The sequence below is a fragment of the Gamsiella multidivaricata genome, assembly GCF_025024155.1.
Source record: "Gamsiella multidivaricata strain RSA 2152 chromosome Unknown BC939scaffold_12, whole genome shotgun sequence".
In the NCBI taxonomy this organism is placed as follows: Eukaryota; Fungi; Mortierellomycota; class Mortierellomycetes; order Mortierellales; family Mortierellaceae; genus Gamsiella; species Gamsiella multidivaricata.
Window position 1 is genome coordinate 304740 of NW_026251720.1, and position 16972 is coordinate 321711.

At 48.0% G+C, this 16972-nt stretch overlaps 8 protein-coding genes across 8 annotated transcripts; 4 read left to right on the top strand and 4 right to left on the bottom strand.

Moving 5' to 3' along the window:
- Positions 1–380: 380 nt before the first annotated feature.
- Positions 381–2525, bottom strand: BC939DRAFT_442416 (aldo/keto reductase). Its single transcript, XM_051554385.1, has 7 exons — positions 2339–2525; positions 2229–2246; positions 2062–2140; positions 1870–1962; positions 1734–1793; positions 1424–1627; positions 381–1324 (listed from the first exon to the last, which is right to left on the bottom strand). Exons 1-7 carry the CDS (start codon positions 2450–2452, stop codon positions 747–749), a joined length of 1146 nt encoding a protein of 381 aa, XP_051415327.1. The 5' UTR covers positions 2453–2525; the 3' UTR covers positions 381–746.
- Positions 2526–2860: 335 nt separating this feature from the next.
- Positions 2861–4235, top strand: BC939DRAFT_483345 (phosphoribosylaminoimidazole-succinocarboxamide synthase; the record flags this gene model as incomplete). Its single annotated transcript, XM_051559174.1, has 5 exons — positions 2861–3004; positions 3155–3368; positions 3473–3805; positions 3903–3957; positions 4085–4235. 5 exons carry the CDS (start codon positions 2861–2863, stop codon positions 4233–4235), a joined length of 897 nt encoding a protein of 298 aa, XP_051415328.1.
- Positions 4236–4375: 140 nt separating this feature from the next.
- BC939DRAFT_442420 (GLE1-like protein-domain-containing protein) lies at positions 4376–7163 on the top strand. The gene is made up of 8 exons (XM_051554386.1): positions 4376–5081; positions 5171–5368; positions 5474–5914; positions 6012–6104; positions 6215–6379; positions 6477–6615; positions 6716–6822; positions 6930–7163. The coding sequence occupies exons 1-8, from the start codon at positions 4518–4520 to the stop codon at positions 7122–7124; spliced, it is 1902 nt and encodes a 633-aa protein (XP_051415329.1). The 5' UTR covers positions 4376–4517; the 3' UTR covers positions 7125–7163.
- Positions 7164–7208: 45 nt separating this feature from the next.
- On the bottom strand, positions 7209–8807 carry BC939DRAFT_442422 (ribosomal RNA-processing protein 7-domain-containing protein). Its single transcript, XM_051554387.1, has 3 exons — positions 7999–8807; positions 7547–7849; positions 7209–7424 (listed from the first exon to the last, which is right to left on the bottom strand). The coding sequence occupies exons 1-3, from the start codon at positions 8663–8665 to the stop codon at positions 7339–7341; spliced, it is 1056 nt and encodes a 351-aa protein (XP_051415330.1). The 5' UTR covers positions 8666–8807; the 3' UTR covers positions 7209–7338.
- A 953-nt stretch (positions 8808–9760) lies between these two features.
- BC939DRAFT_500424 (uncharacterized protein) lies at positions 9761–10393 on the top strand (the record flags this gene model as incomplete). The annotated part of the gene is made up of 2 exons (XM_051560046.1): positions 9761–9766; positions 9851–10393. 2 exons carry the CDS (start codon positions 9761–9763, stop codon positions 10391–10393), a joined length of 549 nt encoding a protein of 182 aa, XP_051415331.1.
- Positions 10394–11234: 841 nt separating this feature from the next.
- On the bottom strand, positions 11235–12122 carry BC939DRAFT_474497 (uncharacterized protein; the record flags this gene model as incomplete). The annotated part of the gene is made up of 3 exons (XM_051558425.1): positions 11235–11314; positions 11554–11914; positions 12096–12122. The coding sequence occupies 3 exons, from the start codon at positions 12120–12122 to the stop codon at positions 11235–11237; spliced, it is 468 nt and encodes a 155-aa protein (XP_051415332.1).
- A 1050-nt stretch (positions 12123–13172) lies between these two features.
- Positions 13173–15582, bottom strand: BC939DRAFT_442426 (L-fucokinase-domain-containing protein). The gene is made up of 7 exons (XM_051554388.1): positions 15275–15582; positions 15083–15192; positions 14893–14982; positions 14721–14800; positions 14380–14623; positions 14181–14299; positions 13173–14094 (listed from the first exon to the last, which is right to left on the bottom strand). Exons 1-7 carry the CDS (start codon positions 15553–15555, stop codon positions 13189–13191), a joined length of 1830 nt encoding a protein of 609 aa, XP_051415333.1. The 5' UTR covers positions 15556–15582; the 3' UTR covers positions 13173–13188.
- Positions 15583–15715: 133 nt separating this feature from the next.
- On the top strand, positions 15716–16957 carry BC939DRAFT_442427 (uncharacterized protein). The gene has a single exon (XM_051554389.1). It carries the CDS (start codon positions 15757–15759, stop codon positions 16921–16923), a length of 1167 nt encoding a protein of 388 aa, XP_051415334.1. The 5' UTR covers positions 15716–15756; the 3' UTR covers positions 16924–16957.
- Positions 16958–16972: the final 15 nt, after the last annotated feature.

Sequence of the window (16972 nt, forward strand, 5' to 3'; positions counted from 1 at the left end):
TTGATAGCTACCTATCTCAGTAAAATTCCAGTGATAACATTCCACTCAATCTTTTCATTCTTTGCTGGGCAGCAGAGAGGAAAAGCAATCCTTTACCTTGGAGTACACAAGTTCTAGTATTGACGTGAACAGTGGGTCATGCTGATTAAGAGATACATACTAGCTCCCTCACTCTACTTTCGGCTCTGCAAACCTCTGCAGCTGCTGCTCTTACGACTTTTTTCTCCTCCAAATAGCACTCGCTCCTTCAGCGGTCAGTCTATGTCCTGTACTTTTTTTTTGAAACAGTTCTTAGAAATGAGGATATTCACCATGCTGTAGATTGCAGGAGCTCCCTACCGCTCAACAGCAAGGCTAGATGATCTCAATACTGCACCATGGGGTGTGATAACTAGATCTTGCGACAGCACAAGCATAAGCATCACTAGCATGGCAAGCATCACAGGCATGGCGTAAGCTGCTGCGTCAAATATATTGCTGCTGTCGTTACGCCTGAGCGACCACCATCCTTCTTGTGAACTTTTAGTCAATTCCACTTGGATTAATTGGAGCCATGGATATGAAGCAGGGGTGCGCGTTTGTGTAAAAGTAAAATAATCGCCTCCATACGTATATACCATCACACCAATGCCGCCATGCCCTTGGATTACCACTCGTAACAAAACCGGGCGCATGCGATAACTTTCTGCATTTCAAAAGGGTCTCTTTCCGTATGCGGTAGATTTTGTAACAATGTGTTTATCCACTCAAATTTTGCTAGTGCGAAGTTTCTGTAGGGCATGGAACTGCTTCGGCATTTCGATGCTTACTCCTAAACCTGTGAACTTCTCCAAGTTCCTAGCCACATCGTGAGGGAAGGGCCACTCCTTGGGGTTGCTAACCAGATCCAATCTGGCCATCTGCGACTCAGTCAATGTGAATTCCAGCGCGCCCAGGTTATCCTCCAATTGTTTCAGCGTGCGAACTCCGATCAGAGGTGACGTGATGCCAGGCTTTTGCAAAGTCCAGTTGACCGCAACCTGAGCAGGGGTTCTGTTGCATTCCTGTGCAATCGCCTTGACTTCGTCCAGGATTCTCCAGTTCTTGTCGTCCTTGAAATGGGCGCTGACTTGTCCCTTACGCTTGCTGTCCGAGGCCTTTTGGTCGCGGGAGTGCTTTCCGGAAAGGAAGCCTTCGGCGAGAACAGACCATGGCACGATGCCGATACCGTGATCGGCACACATAGGCTGGATATCGGACTCAAGAGATCGGTTCAGTAAATTGTAGCGGGTCTGGAATCCAATGAAGGGCGACAGGCCTCGAAGGTCCGCCATGGTGTTAGCAGCTGTGATGATAGTAGAGGAAAACAATGGGTAAGAATACATTTTTGTTACTTTGGCAAAGTCCGATCCAACGCAATTAAGAATTGCAGATTTCATCATACATGAGACAACCCAGCTGGGAGTATCGCTAACGGCGACATAAAGCGCCTTTCCGGCACGAACAACATCGTCGAGTGCACGCATGACTTCTTTTATCGGGGTTCTGTACTCCCAAAGATGGACATAAAGAATATCGACGTATCCTGTGCCAAGGCGCTTCAAACTGCCATCGAGACTCTCGACCAGATTCTTGCGGTGATTGCCGCCTATATTCAAAGGAAGAACAGTTATTGGGTTTAATCTTGACCCTTGCCTTCGGCCCATTGCCAGTAAACACTCATTCAAGCGGAAGAGTAACAAGTTGTAACATACCGGCGTTGGGGTTGGGTCGGCTAAATCTTCCAGCGAGCGCTTCAGTCGCGGATGGATTAACTACAAGCAAAGTAAAAGTGCATGCCATTAGCCTGTGGGATTTAATAAAGCTGGCATTCAAGGGCTTTGCACTTACTCGAGTACTTTGTAGCGATCACGCATTCGCTTCGTTTGTCGGCCATGTACTCCCCCAGAAACCTTTCCGAGTCGCCATTGGTGTAGATGTTGGCTATAGTGTAGTGTAGTGTCAAATGGACGTTTCTGTTTTTAGAGCACGCGATTGGATTGAAACTGATACCTGAAGGGACCCCATGTTAGCGACGCCTACCGGTGTCGTAAAAGTTGCCTCCCTTCTCATGATACATGTCAAAGATCTGCTTGCAGGTCTCCTTGTTGTTGCCAAAGCCCTAATGGACACATCAGTATGTGTGTGAGCGAGTGCGAAAATAAGATGCGTGTCGAATGCGCTTCATCAATTGGCACGCGAGTGTGTACCCATTCTTCGCCAAAGGTCTATTTTATAAGGTCAGTAAGATAGAGAGGCCTGTCAGTATCTTTACGATGACGGACAATACTTTCAAAGTCTGTGGATTCGCTTGCTGTACCATTGTGCCGAGCGAGAGTGGACTGACGCGGAGTCCGGATTTGCCCAGGAGCACATAGTTGTCCAGAGCGGTCAGGGTTTTATTGATTGCGGTACTGTCGGCGGTATCCTTCATGGTGGTCAATTGGACAAGACGATGAGTGTTGGAGCGAAGAAGAAGGTGAAGGGGAGAGAAAGAGGTGAAAAATATGGAAGCGAACGATTTTTTATAAGCGAGCCGAACTTTATGCAATGTAACGGCCCGATCGAATTAGAAGCCGATCATATGTTGCAGCAGTGCCAGGCTAAGCAAGAGACACGGCGCCACCAATCTGAGGACGCCCTTTGCTTTGCCCGTAACTCGTGGAGAGGGCTGAGTCAGGCCGGAAGACGACCGAAGGACGTGCGACTCTGGCTGTTCTTGTGCCTCGACGGAGAGGGGTTCGACCCTTATATTCTTCTTCCCCGCACTTCTTCAGTTTCCTTTTTCTCTTTATTTCATTCGCCGCTCTGCACTCGACCCAACAGCTCCCTCCCGCACACCATGGCTGCCGTTGTTACCACAAACTGCCCCGATCTCGAGCTGATCGCACGCGGAAAGGTTCGCGATCTCTACAGGGTCGACGCCAACTCGCTCCTCTTTGTCGCCACAGACAGGATCAGTGCCTTCGATGTCATTATGAAGAATGTAAGGGCTTGCAGGATTCGCAGATCACTTTGGGATCAACCTGTCGAAAGCAAGATCCAGATTCCACTCGCACCTTTCTCTTCTTTTTGTATATACTCTATGACTCACGCTGGCCGATTTTTTTTTTTTTTTTTTTTTCTTGTACAATAGGGCATCACCAACAAAGGGAAACTCCTCACAGAGATCAGTATCTTCTGGTTTTCGTTCCTCAAGGATGTCTTGCCCAACCATTTGATCACCGCCAACTTTGAGGAGATGCCCGACAAGGTCAAGCAGTACCGTGATCAGCTCGAGGGCCGATCCATGCTTGTCAAGAGTCTGCGTGTGCTCCCAATTGAGTCGATCGTCAGAGGATATATCACTGGCAAGTCGTAGGAAACTAGTTATCGTTTGACAATTGAGTAAGTGGGATACATATTGGACAGCTGGTCCTAACATCTCTACGTTTATTTCAATCTAACTTTGTAGGTTCTGCATGGTCAGAATACAAGAAGAAGGGAACAGTCTGTGACATCAAGCTCCCCGTCGGCTTGCAGGAGAGCGAAGAGTTCGAGAAGCCATTGTGGACTCCCAGTACCAAGGCCGAGATTGGTGACCATGACGAAAATATCCACCCAGACAAGGTCCCAGCAATCATTGGCGAGAAGCATGCTGCTGAGATGGCTAAGATCTCGATTGAGCTGTATACCAAGGCCCGCGATTACGCAAAGGACCACGGCATTATCATTGCCGACACTAAATTCGAATTTGGTGTCGATGAGAATGACAATCTCTACTTGATCGATGAGGTTTTGACCCCAGGTATCCCATGACGAATGCTGATGTCCCTGATCTATGTTTGCTTGCCTTGGTACTGGATAATTGCTGACTGTTATAATGCATTGTCCCTTTGTACTAGACTCGTCGCGCTTCTGGCCCGCAGATAAGTACAAGGTCGGCGGTAGTCAGGATAGGTAAGAGACTGCAGGCTCGGTTTCTGTTAGGAAAACTCTTTTTTTTTTTTCTTTTTTTTTTTTTTGCGACATTGATAATGGATTAATGGACAATAACACTCTGTACTACTACCCCCATCTCTCGTAGCTTTGATAAGCAGTACCTTCGCAACTACCTTGAGTCCATTGGTTTCGACAAGAGCACCGGAATCACTCTTCCTCAGGATGTTGTCGATAAGACGATGTCAAAGTACCAAGAGGCATACAAGCTGCTCACCGGAAAGGATGCCCAGCTCTGAGCGATGTACATGTCTCCCCATGTAAAATCAAAAATCACACTCAAATAAAGTTCATTCATCGCATTACCTATATAATTTAAAAACAGTCTTATTTTATAATCGTGAGGAGTCCAGCCTGCATCAAAACAAAACCTTGCGAACGAAACAAAGACAACGCGACACTTTGACACAGCACTCCACCAACGAATCGACCTCAACGCATTCACTCGTCCACAGAGTAAACCCAGGAGTTATCAAGACGTATCTCACCACCATCATAATTCACCAGACCACGCAGTCGGGATGGCAGCAAACGACCTTCCCCTGAACCTTATCCTTAGACGTTCTGTCACAGAGGGCTTTTTGAAGGAGGACGACCCAGAACTCGCATTGCACCAATCCCTATCAAACGACTCTTCGCGGCTGGAAGATGAAGAAAACTCCGCGCCACTAGACACCACCAGCAGTTCACGCCTACCGCTTTCACAAGACCCGACCATTTACTACCATAAGATCGGACTCTCCTCGACTAGGAGACGTTCCAAGTCCAGTCGATCTCAGTCTCTTAATACGATCAACACCCGCCGAACTTCACAGAACTATGGAGACTCTGCAGAGATCTATCGCACGCCGGTCTCCGGATATGGTCTGAACGACTGCTCGACCTCAGAGGACGATGATTACTCGGACGATACTTCTGACAGTGAAGAGGAGGCTTATCCAGTTGCACCGCATCGTTTTGCAGATCAGAGAAAGAAACTAGGTGGAGTCAGCAGCACGGCAGATTCAGCTCACTATGTTGCTCTAATCACTGGACGTATGGATCCATGGGAGATTCAGATGCAAAAGCTACAAGAGGAGGGCAAGGTATGAACCGGTTTGTTATTTCTCATGGAGCCATCCAAGGATATGGACAGCACTGACCAACGTACGATAATGGTAAATACGCATAACAGGATCTTGCCCCTCAGATTGCGGATAAAATTACAAAGGATTTCAAGACTCTGGAAAAGCCATCAAGCGCCTCAGCAATTACATGGGCTCGCGACAACGAGGATATCATACAGCGGATAAAGTCCATGTCTTTGGAAACAGAGGCTATCAAGGAAAGGCGAAAAAAGGAGATCGACACCAAGAACCAGAACTTGGCAAAGGTAACACTGCTGCGGATATTGATCACATGCATTTTTTTAACTTGCTATTTTGAGCTCAGTAAACGCACACATACTGACGACTGCAACTGCAATTGAAACACATAGGAAATCGAGGCATGTATTCAGCGCGTTACGGACGAAAGGGAGGCCGCACTTCGCATTCGGGAAGAGGCACTCAAGCAGGCCCAATTAGAGAAGGAAAGGATCGCAAAGGAGCAGGAGGAGAAGGCAAAGGCTGCAGCGGCCCAAAAGGATGCCCAGGAGAAGAGGACGGCCGAAGCAGCAGCGGCGGCGGCGGAAAAGGCCAAGAAGGCAGCAGCGGCAGCAGCCGAGAAGGCTTCGACTAACACGAGCGCCATATTTATCAGCGAAGCCGCCGATGTAGAATACAAGCAGTACTTGTCAGTTTTGGAACACATCCGCACGGTTGTCTTGCCCGCAGTGTCTGGAAACCCTACTCTCAAGAAATACTGCTACCAAGCCAGACGTGATATTGTGGCAGCCATTGGACAACTTATCAACAAGCAGAGTGAGATTTTTCGAGTGGTAAGTATTAGGATATTCACTGGCCCTTGTATTCTCAATGCGACTCGAGTGCTTTACGATTTTTTTTAACCATACATTCGAATATTATTTACCCTAGGCTACTGAGATCGACAAGATCTTCAAGACGACACAGAGTCAGAATGTAGTAGCCTACAACTGGGTGCTGAATTGCACTGCGAAGAAGCTGGTGGTAAGGCATTGCACTCGACTGACAACATGTTTTCTGCAATTTTGTATTCGCAAGGCGACGGAATCCTTTGCTGATTTAGAACGAACTTTTTTTTTTCTATTTTAATGTAGAAACAAGCCGAAACTGAGGCATTGGTGAAGTCGGCCCCCGCTTTTCCACTAGCTCATGTCGCTGTCCTTCTGATCTCCAATCATGCACGGTTCCTAGACGTCTTGATGGCTCGGTTCGCAAAAAAGTGTCCTTATGTCACACCGATGTACATCGCAAAGGATCCAGTAAGTTGCCTGAGCTTTCTTGGTTTCTGTGTGAATGTGTTTTCGATTCTTGAACTACAGTCTGACAAAACCTTCGATGGCCTTTGTGACAATTTAGACCGACAGCGCCGATCAGTTTCTCGAAAAACTAGCATATAAAAAGACGGATAAAGGGTACGAGACAGAGTCCCAGTACAATGCTCGGCAATGCGCTATGTTCACGTTGTATTGCGCCGTAATGCAGACTACTCCGCCCGGTAAGATTTGTTCCGCCGCTCAAGCTGCTGGTCAAGGTGTTTGATATCTCGGTACTGACATTGTTAACTATCTTTTCGTCTGTTCAAAAATATGTTCTAGTCGGCAATAACATGTACCCAATGTCGCACGGCTGGACGTGGATGGCGAGAATTTTAAACATGCCACCAAGACCCATCACTCCGGCACTTATCACTGTTTTTCTTGAAGTACGGATACGACTGCTATCTTTTGGTTCATACGAACTGGTTCCTGGCCCCGATGTTTTTGATCATCACTCTAACATATATCTTCAATGGGATGCACATGCATTTAGGTTTGTGGTAGTGTTTATCTCAGGATGTACCAGAACCAGGCCACCAAAGTCATTAAGCTACTTTACAACGACTTTATACCCCTCATCCCCCGCCAAGGTATCGACGGCACCACACGACTTAAAACTTTGTTGGAAGAAGAGTTTATCAAAAAGGGGCAGATTCCTGTAGCGCCGGGTAGAAATTACGACAATTAGATGTTAATAACATTGCAATAAAGATGGCGTATACAGTGTTCCTCGTGTACAAATGATTCCGTCTTTGAAATGGAATCCAAGGCACTGGTCTTGTTTTAGTGCATCGCCTTTATTGAATGACAGGATGAATGCGAGATGTGTGTGTGTGTGTGTGTGTGTGCGAGTGGGATATGCAAAATGAAGAACGAAAAGGGGGGGGCATTGACCGCCTGCTTTAGTATGGCCTGAAGCGCCTGTTGACCTTGAGTGCCTCGATCCTGAGCTTGTCCTCCTCGAACTTGCGACGCAGATCCACCAGTTCTATGGAAGAGAGCGAAAATAAACAAGACATTGATCAATATTGTCATCCGACTTTTTACCCCTCCCCTCCTTACCATCCACGTATGGCAATCTAAAACAAAGAGGATGGGAAAAGAACTTACTGTCACGCTTGGCTTCACGCATCTGGAATCGATAAAAGTCCTGAAGCTCCTTCTTCTTTGGCTTAATGTTCTTGACATCCTCAGCCTTGACTGCCTGAATCTTGATGACTCCGTCAGTGTTATGGCCCTTGCTACCGGCCCGAGTGACGAGAGTAAAGCCGTCCTCGTCCATGACGTTGAGTCGTGCCAAGGCAGCCTGCTGAGCCTCGTACTCTGAACGTTCAAACTTATCCATGTAATCGTCAACCTTGATCTGTATGGCCGAATGTGCTGGTCGCATTCTATGGTAATCATTGATCCATTCTAGGAAAGGATAAAATGAGAATAGTATACAAATGATCAGTATGGAAAGGACTCTTCTTTATCCTGCCAAGGGCACAAATGCACGGGGAGAAAAAAACCGAAGGAGTCGACAGAAGAAAATAAATAAAGCAAAAAAGCAAGGAACATACTGGCGACGCCCAAACTTGCGAGCTTGGCGGAATCAGCTTCCGTGGCCTCGGCTCCGGTACGGATCCATGATCTCTTTTTCCTCTTCATGTTCAGCACCTTTGTCAATTCTTGCTCCTCCAAAAAGATGACGTACGCCTGTGATCCCGACGCATACAAGATCCTGTGATGACTGCTACTGTCGTCCTCTCCTGATCCTGATCCCTTCTGGAGCTGTTGCTTCTTGCTGCCTTTCTTTCCCTTCGCCTTCGCCTCTGCCTCCGCCGCTGCTGCCGCTGCTTGCATCTCCAACCGCTCAAGTTCTTCCTGATGCTCCCGCTCCTCCTTCGTCAGATTCGTATCCCTCACCCGATCCATGAAATGAACTGCGACCACTCGTCCATAAGGCTTGAACAGTTCCCGAAGCTGTGACTCCGTAGCATCCACGGGGATATTGAGGACAAAGAGGGTCCTATCCTTAGGGGTTTTTGGGTCTTCCTTGGGTGATTCATGCTTCTTGAAGTAGAGGTAGTGAAGAACATTTTCGTAGGCTGGAGAGGTATGGGCGGAGTTAGGGGACGCTGTGATAGAGGGCATGTGCAAGGGGAGGATATAGAAGTTCGAGATTTGGTCCAGAGCTGTTGACGAGCTTGGTGACTCTTCGGGCTTCTTTTGCTTTTTGGAGACCATGGCTGTGTGAGTGATATCCCTGTAGGCTGCAGTTGAGTCGGTCGTATTATTTGTCGAAGGCGAAGGGCAGAGTGCGGTTAAAGAGTTGAGGACAAAGGACACAGGCGGACAAAGCTTCAAGGACACCCAAAAAAAAAAAGAAAAGAAAAGGAAAAGTGCAACAACAAAATAGTGTGGCTTGCGAAAGTGACTGGTAACTTTATTTCAGCTATGCTCAGTACCCAGGAACCATGCGCAGGAACCAGCTCGGTTGCCAACCTAGTACTGGAGGAGAAACACTTGGCCAGCGTTCGCCTTTAATAAGAAGGCTATAGTTTACACTCATGCAAACTTGCTGAGCATTGTGGCGGTATCCATTTTTACAGCTATGGCCAGCTGGAGACAATAGCCGCGTTCAATTATAAAATCGCCCATGTTTTGTTGGTTGAAAATTTACTCACTGAAAAAATGTGTACAAAGAACATTGTGGCAAAGAATATTGTGGGCTAAGAACATTGTGGACAAAGAACTCCTATAAATAGTGGTAAACCACAAAATGAACAATTTTTGCCTCATTGCTTCTTTCGATGTAGATTAAAACAACAACAAAAAGGGTGAGGTAAAATTTATATTAGTATATAATAACTGGCTTGTGGCAGCCAAGCGTTCATAGCGACGTTGCTTTTTGATCCTTCGATGTTGGCTCTTTCAATCCTTGCTTCATTAGAATTCCAGGTCGCGTCGTTGATGCTTTGTTCACTACCACAACCGTGGGTGCCTGCTTTTTATTTAAGGGGTTTAATTTTGAGCACAATTCGACGCGTACCTGAATAGTCCTTTCGGAGAGGTTTAATTCCAGGCGCGCAGGCGTGCCACAGGCCAAGTTTTATATTTGACAACCCGGGTTGCCATACATTATTTGTCAACCCCCCCTAATTGACTGCTCCTACGAGACTTATTTTGGCGATTGAGGCAGCGGTCAGTTCAGCTCTACTGAACGTGATTTTACCGTTTCCTGTAAAGCCGCGGGAGAAAAGTGGGACGGATTCAGGTCCGTTGCTCTGCCCTTCCTCATTCTTCTCCTCCACCTTCCATCCTTCTTCCTGCCTTGACCACATGAGAGTCCCCTATTATCGCAATCTTTCTCGCCATCCAAGGACTCTGCGTGAACAAGGCCGTACTATATCACTGGAGCTTGCCCTTTAGGAAATCAAGCGCGCCTATGAAAGCAGTAAATTCAGGATCACCCCTGCTCTTCTCGCTGCCCTATTAACTCTCCACTACTTCGACACCGTTCGATATATCAACAGCAGGAGCTCCAATCATCTATTCAGGTCGCCTATCTATCGCGATGAAGTCCTCTCAGGACATTCGGAACGCGACTTTAGAAGTGCCTTGCGAGTGATGTCCAAGCAATTCGACTTCGTGCTGAAGATCATTCGGGACCATCAAGTATTTCGGTATCAAGGCAAGAGACGGCAGGCTGATGTTGCGATACAGCTTAAAGTGGCTCTCCACCGACTCGGTCACGATGGACCCTTGTCTTGCTTTGAGGCAATTGGCAGGACATTGGGTACCAGCGTTGGTTCCGCAAAGAAGTACACTGAGCGGTGCATCGATGCGTTGTGTGATAACATCACAAAGTTTGTGAAGTGGCCGAATGCCGAGGACAAGGATAAAATCAAGCAACATTTCAAAACAAAGGCAGCGGCTTTCCCAATTTACTTGGCGCCATCAACGGCACTTTAATCCCACTTGAATTTGCCCCAACAATGGATCGACATGTCTGGGCTACAAGAAAGGGCAACTTCGCTATCGGTGCAACTGGCGTCTATGACCACCGTGGCGTCTTTATCGCCTTTTTGACCGGATATCCTGGGAGCAGACACGATTCGGCCGCCTATAAGGACACCGATCTTTACCGTTTTATCGCCCGGTACTTTTCTGGAAAGGAATATATGTTGGGCGATGCAGCGTACGATTTGTCCCCTACTTTCATGACCGCTTTCAAGGGAAATCTCAACGCTAACCAGACGAAGTTCAACAAAAGGCTTAATGGAGCTCGAGTCAAGATTGAGCATGCGTTCGGTTTGCTCAAAGGCCGATTCCGGTCTCTTATCAATTTACGAGTTCACATCGACAGCAATTAAAGCGTCCAGGAAGCCAATATGCATATAGCGGCGTGCGTGGTATTGCATAACATCCTCAAAAATTCTGAAGTTGACGACCCTGACGGGGATGCTCTATTTTATGGAGAGGGAATATCAGAACAAGGAGCGTTGACGCAGGCAGCGCAACGACAGGAGGCATAGACAGATGTTGGTGACGCTGGAGATGGACGACAACAACGACTATAACGATGACGACTATACCAGTAGTGATGACGACGGCATATTGGACGGGTTAACCCCCTCTCAGCTCAGAACGATGAGAGCTCAAGCGGTCCAGAAGCGCCTTTCATTCATGGGTCTGGTGCTTCGAAAATAATAGATTCTTTAATGCTATTCTTCTGCTTCATTATGTATTGGACCTTGGTGCCTGTGGAATTTTCCTGCTGATCTCGAGAAGGTTCTTTTGTAGCTTCATCAGCTCAATATCCAACTTCCTGTGCTCCAGATGTAATTTTGCGTTCTCCCTGTCGATTTCCGCCTGCATCTTCTTCATCTGCATCTCCATTATACGATATTGCATGTCAGCACTCCTCCCGTCAAACTCAAACTTCTGCCTCTCAAGCTTCAGTCTTTTATCCGCATACTCTAGTTTCCTCCGCTTGATCTCTTGATATTCCTTGGCTTGACTTTTGAAGCCCTCAAGCATTTCTATAACGCCGACTCCAGTATATCGGGACCTCTTCGATTTCTGCATTGACTGCGCAGATATTGGTACGAAACAAGAATCGCGTGACATACTGATATCTTCGTCACCGTTGTTCTCGTCGCTATCATCCTCGCTTGCGTCGCGTGTGATATGCCGTTCTAAATTAGATGTGAGGTGACATGGTGCCGAGGGATTCATGGACCACGATGTAGACCAGACAACCTCCATGATGTAGAAAAAGTGACATATATCCAGAACCTTGTCCTTTAACAGCCTGTCGGGTCGGGCGCCATTGCCTGTTCTGCTAAACAATTGGTTGGCTTTTTTCCATAGCTTCTTCATGTTCTCGATCTTATTCTTGATCTGCATCCCATCAAGATTAAGAGGCTTGTCCTGGGAGGAGAATCGGCGGTTGACCTTGCTGGCTATGTCGTCGCGCACTTCCGTCTTATCCTGTAATGGTTATTCTTCTCGCTTGGGCCATCTAGAAGTGCCCAATTTTCTGGATCACAAGTAGCTCAGCAATAAACGTCTCCTGCTCACGCGAAAAGACGTGTCCCCTTCCTTTCCCTCTGGTGCTTGGCTGCGCTGTCCTGGAAGACTCTGCTGTCTTTTGCTTTGTTGTGCGACTTACGAATACAGTGGTGGATGCTGAAGACATTGTCGAGGAAGATACTGATGATAAGACAGGAGAAGTCACTGAGGACAGGGTAGGGGAAGATACCGAGGAACGTGAGGCTGAAGGCGTAGGCAGGGCGAAAAAATGGCTTGACGATGCGCCGTTCACTGGTGATGAAGGGGGCGCTGGATGCTCCGCCTCCTCTGATCGAAACGGAGCTGATAATCTGTCATCAAGGACATCAGTGTACGGTAACACCGCCGTTGCTGCTCCAGGAATACCATGACCTGATGTCTGCATGTGCTGTGACGGGAGTTGGATCCCGTATGGATGCGCTGTATATGTAACCTCAAGAGGCGTTGAGTCAATCGGTAGCGGCATCCTATCATGGTGCTGAAGAAGCGATAGGCGTTAGTATTATGGACATATCAAATTGTTGTGTCAAGAAATAAACATAATATACCTGTTCTGATAATGTCGGCATGTTTGACCAAGTCTGGGGTGACTGCATATGTTGCAGTGTCTGCTGCTGCTGCTGCTGCTGCTGCTGCCGCAGGTACTCTCGTGAATGAAGCCGTTGCTGTTGGTGGTGATGAATCCGATGGAGCTGACGCTGTTGTATCTGCTGCAGCTGCAGCTCTCGCTGCTCCCGCTGCTGTTGCTGCTGTTGGATAGATGCCCTTTCCAACCGAAAGAATTCCTTTTGCGACGCTTGCTCCTGGAGTTTCGCGCGTTGGGGTCGTGGCTGTTTATGTTTAAGAGACTGAGGACCTGGTCCTGAATCCGAAGGGTTTGATAGATTGTTGGCTACGCGTAGTAGGCTGCCTCTGAGGTCGTCATGTAAGGGTTGGTCATTACTAGGAAGGTGTAGTGAAACTGAGGAGAGCTCGCTCAACTCCTCGGATCCATTTGTGGATTATATATTAGGGATCGCTATCGTTTGAAGATGCTAATTGGGCGTGCCCGTATATATGGGGTTATGTAGATGTCTGGATGTGTCTGAATGGATAGCAGAGTTGATTCAGAGTGAATGAGCACGATGAAGGGGTAGAGGTGTGTGTGGAGGTGATGTATGAAAAGAAAAGAAAGAGGGGACAGAACATGTACCTCAAACTTTATTTCGAACGCGTTCCGTAGTCCAATAATGACGCGCCCTCCTCGCGGCATCTTTAAGTGAAACCCAGTCTACTGCTGTAGCTAATGGACGCGCTCCTTGGTGAATTCCTATGCCTGCGCCAGGCTCTCCTTCGCGTAAGTAGTGTCGAATCCTATCCAAACGATTGCGTGCGAATTCAACACTCTCCTCCTCTGAGCGCGCTGTTTCGAATATGACCGCTGTCCATAGTGATACTTCGCCTTCACATTCGGACGGATAACCAATCGAAGGGTCAAACATCTCGCTTACGGGGACGTGCTCAAAAACTCTGAGTTCCTGTAATGCATTGCCAAATTCTTTGGTCGTCCTGGCCACTTTCTTCATGTCGTCCTTGACCGAGAACGTGAATGTGACGAATTCATGTTCCTGAAGTTGCAATGTGAACATACAGGTGTCCCTCGGGATAACAGCGTCTGCAGGCAAGTTGCAGTCGACAACGATGGAGTGCGATCCGATGAGAATATTTGGAGAGACTGAAGAGCGCTCAATATACGCTGGAGAATGCATACAGTCTACGGCGCTAGCAGTACCATTGAACACCTGAACGAGGGCAATCCCATCAACGTCGTTCTGGATATTGAGTTCAAACATGAATGGTAGATCGGTGCATGTCCCTGCGAGAAATTCCTGCATGGTCCCCAAGTGATAGAACTTTGAGGCGTTGAGAACCATGACGTCCAGGACTACACCTGCGTCCTGCAGCGCCCGCTTCGCCTTCTGTCGACCTCTCAGGTAAGGATTATCAGTCGTGGTGGAAGAGTTTGAAGAAGGATGAGGTACAGAAGTGGGTAAATCTTGGAAGCTGAGGATGTCTGCCCATGCTTCCAGGTCACACTCTGCAGAAAGCATGTCGTATGTCTACATGGTTTAAACCGATAAAGTAGTGTAGGTTACGATGCATGCAGAGACATCAAAGTCCATGAACAAAGTACAAGAAAGCTTACAGTGGCCATAATATCCGCGGTTTGCGGATCGAAGTAGTAGCAGCTGTCAGTATACACTACATCCGCTTCAGCTTTTGCTAGATCAGAATGTATCACACCAGTGGTTCCCTTCATCACATCTATGGAAGCATTAATCCGAGGATGAGTGTCTGAGGTTACAGATTGAGCATTTAAGGTCTTCATGGGCATCTACACGTACCCAGCTTTGGCTTGTGCAGGAATTGTTGGCATTTCAACATCAACGCAGACTGGTCGCTCGGACCCCGACGTCTGTCCTCTGTGACAAGTCCCTTTGGATCGTGTAACAGGTAGACGCCATGGGTGCTGCCAATTTGAGTGGATGATGGATGCGCTAACGCTGTGATAGTTAATGGTTTGGGATCGCTTGGAAAGGATGCCTTGGACGAAAACAGCTCGATCCCGTCGGCGCTTGTCAAAAATACCTGCAGGGTAAAAAAAAAAAAAAACTGGGCTAAGCACTTTTCAATTTTCAGATCTCGCAGGCACTACTATGTCAATGGGTATAAAAAAAAAACTTACCCCTGGTGGCATGCACGTTAGCAAATGCAAGTAAAGCACTAGCTTTAGTTCCAGAACTTGGATTCCATTTTGAGAGTCGGCTACATATTATTATAGGTTGAACCATGGGAGCTTAGTACGTGTCAATAACAAGTATCTCGTCCTGTAAGGTTGAACCTCAATGTCAACTTACCTTGCGGGAGTGTCATGAAGACCTTGCCGCGCGCGCTGACATGAGGCAAACGCGTGCTGTAGCCTCCAGCATGGATCAGGAGAATGCGCGCTACATTAAAACGTTGACAGCAAGAGAGGAATATTAGGTCGACTGGACTCTTTACTAGTCTCTGACGAAAGCGCGAACATGAATTACAGGGCGGATTTACCATTCGATAGAAAATCCTGAGAGTAGAGGCCCTTTAAGGCCTTCATTACGAGAAAAGTCGACCCTCCGCTTCCGATCTTTGAGCTCGGTGGATCCTCAATGACATGATACCTAAAAGTCCACGGCGAACATCAATCCTGTGTAAATTGGTCACTGTCGACTTTTGGCAAAGCGAAGTTTTCGACTGCAGTACCTGGCATGCGTAGGGATATCCCTCCGTTCTAGTTTCTGGTTTATCCTAAGTTCATATACAAGTCGCTGCTGCACGTCGCCGGCAGTGACAACAACAACATCCCAAAACGGGTCTTGGTCCCTGCTCGCGGTCGTGGTGGTAGTGGCGGTGGGTTGCCCTGCAAGCAGTCGTTTGTACGTTGCTAGATTTTGCGCGTGCGTATCATGAAGTACCCTCGAAAGGGCGTCAATGCCTCCGGGAGCGCTTCTTGTAGAGTTTTGATTAGTATGGAATGTCTCCATCGTTGGAGGCGGACTGATGTCGATGCAATGAGAGGGAAAGTTGTCTGTAATAAGAGGGTCGACCGTGCGAGAAAAACGGTAAATGTCCTGAGCAATTGACCAATCATCAGCCAGGAATGTTTCGCCCACCTCAAGGCGCCAGATCAGCTTCTACCTGATCCTCCATCACCCTTCTCCTCTCTCCCACCCATTCAGACCCCCATGTCCGCACAGACACAGGAACAGGCACACGACAACGTGGCGTACCATAGCGACCCGGCCAGGATCCAAGAGCTCCGTCGTTTGCTCCTCAATTCTCTCCAGAAAACCACTCCCTGCGACTGCATCCTCCTCTCCGGCGGAGTTGACACCTCAATCTTAGCTGAGGCCGCCTACACAGTCTACAACCAAAGCAAAGATTCCAACCCGGACCTCCAACGGCCTCTCGTGGGCGCCATCACCGTTCTCTGTACAGATCAAGCCACGGATGAATTCTATGCCAGTCAGATCGCCGCCCGAACGGGGCTCGTTCAGGAAGTCGTCAAGATCACGCTCGACTCCGTCCTAGAAGAACTCGAGTTCTGTATCAAGACTCTCGAAACCTTTGACCCGATGGAACTCCGGAACGGGATCGTGATCGCTCGAGGGCTCTCGGTCGCCAAACAGTTGGGGTATAAGACCGTCATGACTGGCGATGGTGCCGATGAGCTCTTTGCGGGATATTCGTTTCTACACAACATGTCCGCAGAGCGCCTGCAGGCCTATTCCGACAAATTGACAAAGACCATGCGCTTTTCGGGAGTCACCCTCGCCAGAGCTCTCGGGTTGGAGCTCGTTCAGCCATTCTTGGATCCGGAATTGATCGCTTTCTCGCAGCAGTGTACCAAGGAAGAGAAGATTAATTATCATGAGCACACCAAAGAAAGAGAGTGGCAGGATCGACTTTTAGGGAGACAGCTGCACGGCAAGTTTATTCTGAGAGAGGCCTTCGAGAAGGAAGCCTTTTCTGCATGGCGAAAGAAAGAGCCCATCGAGGTTGGTTCCGGTACGACGGTCTTGCCCAAGCTGTTCCAGGAATCGATGGATCCAGAGGAGCTGGAGAAGGAGCAGGGCATGATTTTTGCCGAAGAGGGGATCAAGATCAGGGATGCGGAGCATTTGATGTACTTTAAGGTGTTCAAGAAGGTCTTTGGCGATGATTTGAGTACCTATCCCGAGAAACTCAAGAAGGACGGTCGCGATCCGTGTCCAGGCTGTGGATTCAATCTCACGACTCCCGATCAGACCTTTTGCGTGATCTGCGGACAGTGGCCAGCACGTATCCTACCGCCTCCAGAAGAGATGGCCAAGGTTTTAGCAACCAAATCTGATGCCACTGCCTCGAACTAGAAGGACTTCTCCATCTTTAGAATAAAGACTGTCTACTATAATTTATTAT

Coding starts and splice junctions, on each gene's coding strand:
- BC939DRAFT_442416 (XM_051554385.1), bottom strand. CDS start 2,452: ATGAAGGATACCGCCGACAGTACCGCAATCAATAAAACCCTGACCGCT. Junction 1,794..1,869: donor GATCGCTACAAAGTACTCGA/GTAAGTGCAAAG, acceptor CTTTGCTTGTAG/TTAATCCATCCGCGACTGAA. Junction 1,628..1,733: donor CCGACCCAACCCCAACGCCG/GTATGTTACAAC, acceptor CTTTGAATATAG/GCGGCAATCACCGCAAGAAT.
- BC939DRAFT_442420 (XM_051554386.1), top strand. CDS start 4,518: ATGGCAGCAAACGACCTTCCCCTGAACCTTATCCTTAGACGTTCTGTC. Junction 5,915..6,011: donor AGAGTGAGATTTTTCGAGTG/GTAAGTATTAGG, acceptor TATTTACCCTAG/GCTACTGAGATCGACAAGAT. Junction 6,823..6,929: donor TTATCACTGTTTTTCTTGAA/GTACGGATACGA, acceptor ACATGCATTTAG/GTTTGTGGTAGTGTTTATCT.
- BC939DRAFT_442422 (XM_051554387.1), bottom strand. CDS start 8,665: ATGGTCTCCAAAAAGCAAAAGAAGCCCGAAGAGTCACCAAGCTCGTCA. Junction 7,850..7,998: donor CGCAAGTTTGGGCGTCGCCA/GTATGTTCCTTG, acceptor ATCCTTTCCTAG/AATGGATCAATGATTACCAT. Junction 7,425..7,546: donor GCGTGAAGCCAAGCGTGACA/GTAAGTTCTTTT, acceptor TCTCTTCCATAG/AACTGGTGGATCTGCGTCGC.
- BC939DRAFT_442426 (XM_051554388.1), bottom strand. CDS start 15,555: ATGGAGACATTCCATACTAATCAAAACTCTACAAGAAGCGCTCCCGGA. Junction 14,624..14,720: donor TAACGTGCATGCCACCAGGG/GTAAGTTTTTTT, acceptor TTTACCCTGCAG/GTATTTTTGACAAGCGCCGA. Junction 14,300..14,379: donor CCTGCACAAGCCAAAGCTGG/GTACGTGTAGAT, acceptor ATGCTTCCATAG/ATGTGATGAAGGGAACCACT.
- BC939DRAFT_442427 (XM_051554389.1), top strand. CDS start 15,757: ATGTCCGCACAGACACAGGAACAGGCACACGACAACGTGGCGTACCAT.